We start from the raw sequence: 2,150 nt of genomic DNA on the forward strand, positions 1-2,150 counted from the left end.
CCACGGCATGGAGGCATCGTGTTGTCAACCTGGACTGCAACAAACAGACGGCTACAATTGTGGAATTTTCGGTTTGTTGCATCTGCTTCGGAGCGCAGAGACACGAAGGAAGAGCAGCGACAACGAGAAGTATAGCACTTCTGTGGCCTCGTAGGGATCACCTGCGTCTTCTCTATCCTTACGTCATGGGTCGACCTTGAGAGAGAATGAGTCGGGGGTAGGGAGAGAGAGAGAGAGATGGGGCAATTTCCTTGCGAACGACAGAAGGAAGATCAGATAAGACAGGGAAGAAACGAGGATGACAGCAATCAATATATGAATCACAGGGAGAGAAGAGGAGAAGAGAAACAGGAGGAGGAGGATGAAGGTGTTGAGGAGGAGAATGGAGGAGGGAGGAGGAGGAGGAGAACGGAGGGGAGGGAGGGGAAGGTACGAGGATGGGGAGACTCGAGCGAGCGAGCGCGGAGGTAGGCGGAGGCTCGGGAGGACGCGAGCGCTGACCGGTTACAGACGTCCTTCAAGGGGATCTCAACGAGGCCGATAAGCTTGTCCGTCGCCACCCCCACGTTCCAGTCGTAGACGCGGAGCTCGAGTCGCTCCATCCTGCCGTCTACCTCGAACGTCATCTCGTCCCCCCACACCGGGTCCAAGGAGCAGTAGACGACGCTGGACTGGCGCTGGACGTGGCCGACGCGGACCATGACGTAGGGGTCGCTGAGGCCGAAGTGATCGCACTTGGGGAGGCGGTTGGCGCGAAGGAGGCGGAGGTGGAGGGAGCCGTGCATGTGAGAATGGTTGGCGGAGGAGATTCTGTTGTGATGGAGCTGAGGGGAGAGTGAGGGAACGGAGGTAGGGAGAAGGGGCTCAAGGAGCAAGAGGAGGTGGAAGAGGAGGGAGGGAGGAGGAGGAGAAGGATAATGGAGGAGAATAAAGAGGAAGGAAAAGAGGGCAGATAGAGCACCTTGGTGTCATGGCGTGCAATCCATCTCGTCGAAATCTCAATCGATGCCGTTCCTGGGATAAGAGAAGGTGGGAATGAGGAGATCAGGACGGCAAGGACGAGAGAGAGGAGAAGGGAGAAGATGGAGGAGGAGGTTGAGGGAGTAAGTCGGCAGGGAGCTCGAGCGAGGAGTAAGAGAGCATCAGCCACCTGTCCCGTCCTCCAGGTCGTACATGCAGATCTCGTAGTTGTCAATGCTGTTGAAGTAGTCGAAGTCAAGCTCGAACTCCATCCTTGTGGGCTTCGCGTCCAGCCACGACGAGTGTCCTGCCTTGAACCACGTCATTGTCCTCGGGTCCTGCACGTTGAGCACGGCGAGCGGCCGGCAGGGGAAGGCCGGCTTCTCCTGCTTCCCGAACTGCCTTGACCGGAAGTCGGGGAGGTTGGAGCAACGGAGGGAGAGGACGGCCTTGCTGACCTGCTCGTCAGGGGACACGATCCTGCTGGCAAAGAGTTCCCTGCCGGTCCTCTGGTTCAGAATGTCCGCGGTCGAGCACTCTTGCTCCGCCTTGACGTTGGTCGAGATGCTTGACATGACGAGGCGTCCGCCCGACAGCCCGACGGGGCGCATGGGAGGAGGAGGTCGGAGCCGAGACTCGAGGCTGACCAGGACTTTTTTCCTCCAGCCATCGTGAGCGCGGATGCCCTGCCGGTCCAGGAAGATGCTGTCCATGATTGCCTGAAACTCCTGGAAGTCTATGGAGCCGTTGTTGTCCACGTCGAACTCCTTGAACATCTGCAGCGCCCACGTCAGCATGACAGGCCAGGCCCTGTTGCTGCCGCTGCCACCGCCGCCGCCACCGCAGCAGCAGCAGCAGCAGCTGCTGCTGCTGCTGCTGCTGCTGTTCCTCCTGCTCCCTCACCCCCCGCCGTCGACATTCCTCCGAGAGCTAGGAGCTGTGATAGCTCGGCAAGGCTCCCTCCCTTGCCCCAAGGTCCTCGCTTGGCTCGAAGCTTGAAGGACCGGTCGTGTGCTATGCTCACCTCTGTGGCTCGAAAGACTCTCCCTTCGATAGTGTATTCTCTCCTGCCTTCCATAGCTCCATGGCTGCTTCATTCCGAAGAAGGAGACGGTGACTGAGATGTCGTCTGCTCGTGCTATCTCAGGTCTGTAAGGTGCTTTCCACATGATGGCCTTGTCGACTCCATC

The 2,150-nt window shown here is 58.8% G+C and overlaps 2 protein-coding genes across 2 annotated transcripts in view; both read right to left on the reverse strand.

Annotated features, from left to right (window-relative positions):
- GUITHDRAFT_113712 (hypothetical protein) overlaps window positions 1-785 on the reverse strand; it is a gene marked incomplete at both ends in the record, with an annotated part of 2,822 nt that extends 2,037 nt beyond the window's left edge. The window contains one exon of the mRNA XM_005827156.1: window positions 502-785. Coding sequence (XP_005827213.1) covers window positions 502-785 — 284 coding nt within the window. The remainder of the gene's footprint in view (window positions 1-501) is intronic.
- A 357-nt stretch (window positions 786-1,142) lies between these two features.
- Window positions 1,143-1,736, reverse strand: GUITHDRAFT_113713 (hypothetical protein; the record flags this gene model as incomplete). Its single annotated transcript, XM_005827157.1, has 1 exon — window positions 1,143-1,736. One exon carries the CDS (start codon window positions 1,734-1,736, stop codon window positions 1,143-1,145), a length of 594 nt encoding a protein of 197 aa, XP_005827214.1.
- Window positions 1,737-2,150: the final 414 nt, after the last annotated feature.

Source organism: Guillardia theta (assembly GCF_000315625.1).
Source record: "Guillardia theta CCMP2712 unplaced genomic scaffold GUITHscaffold_69, whole genome shotgun sequence".
NCBI lineage: Eukaryota > Cryptophyceae > Pyrenomonadales > Geminigeraceae > Guillardia > Guillardia theta.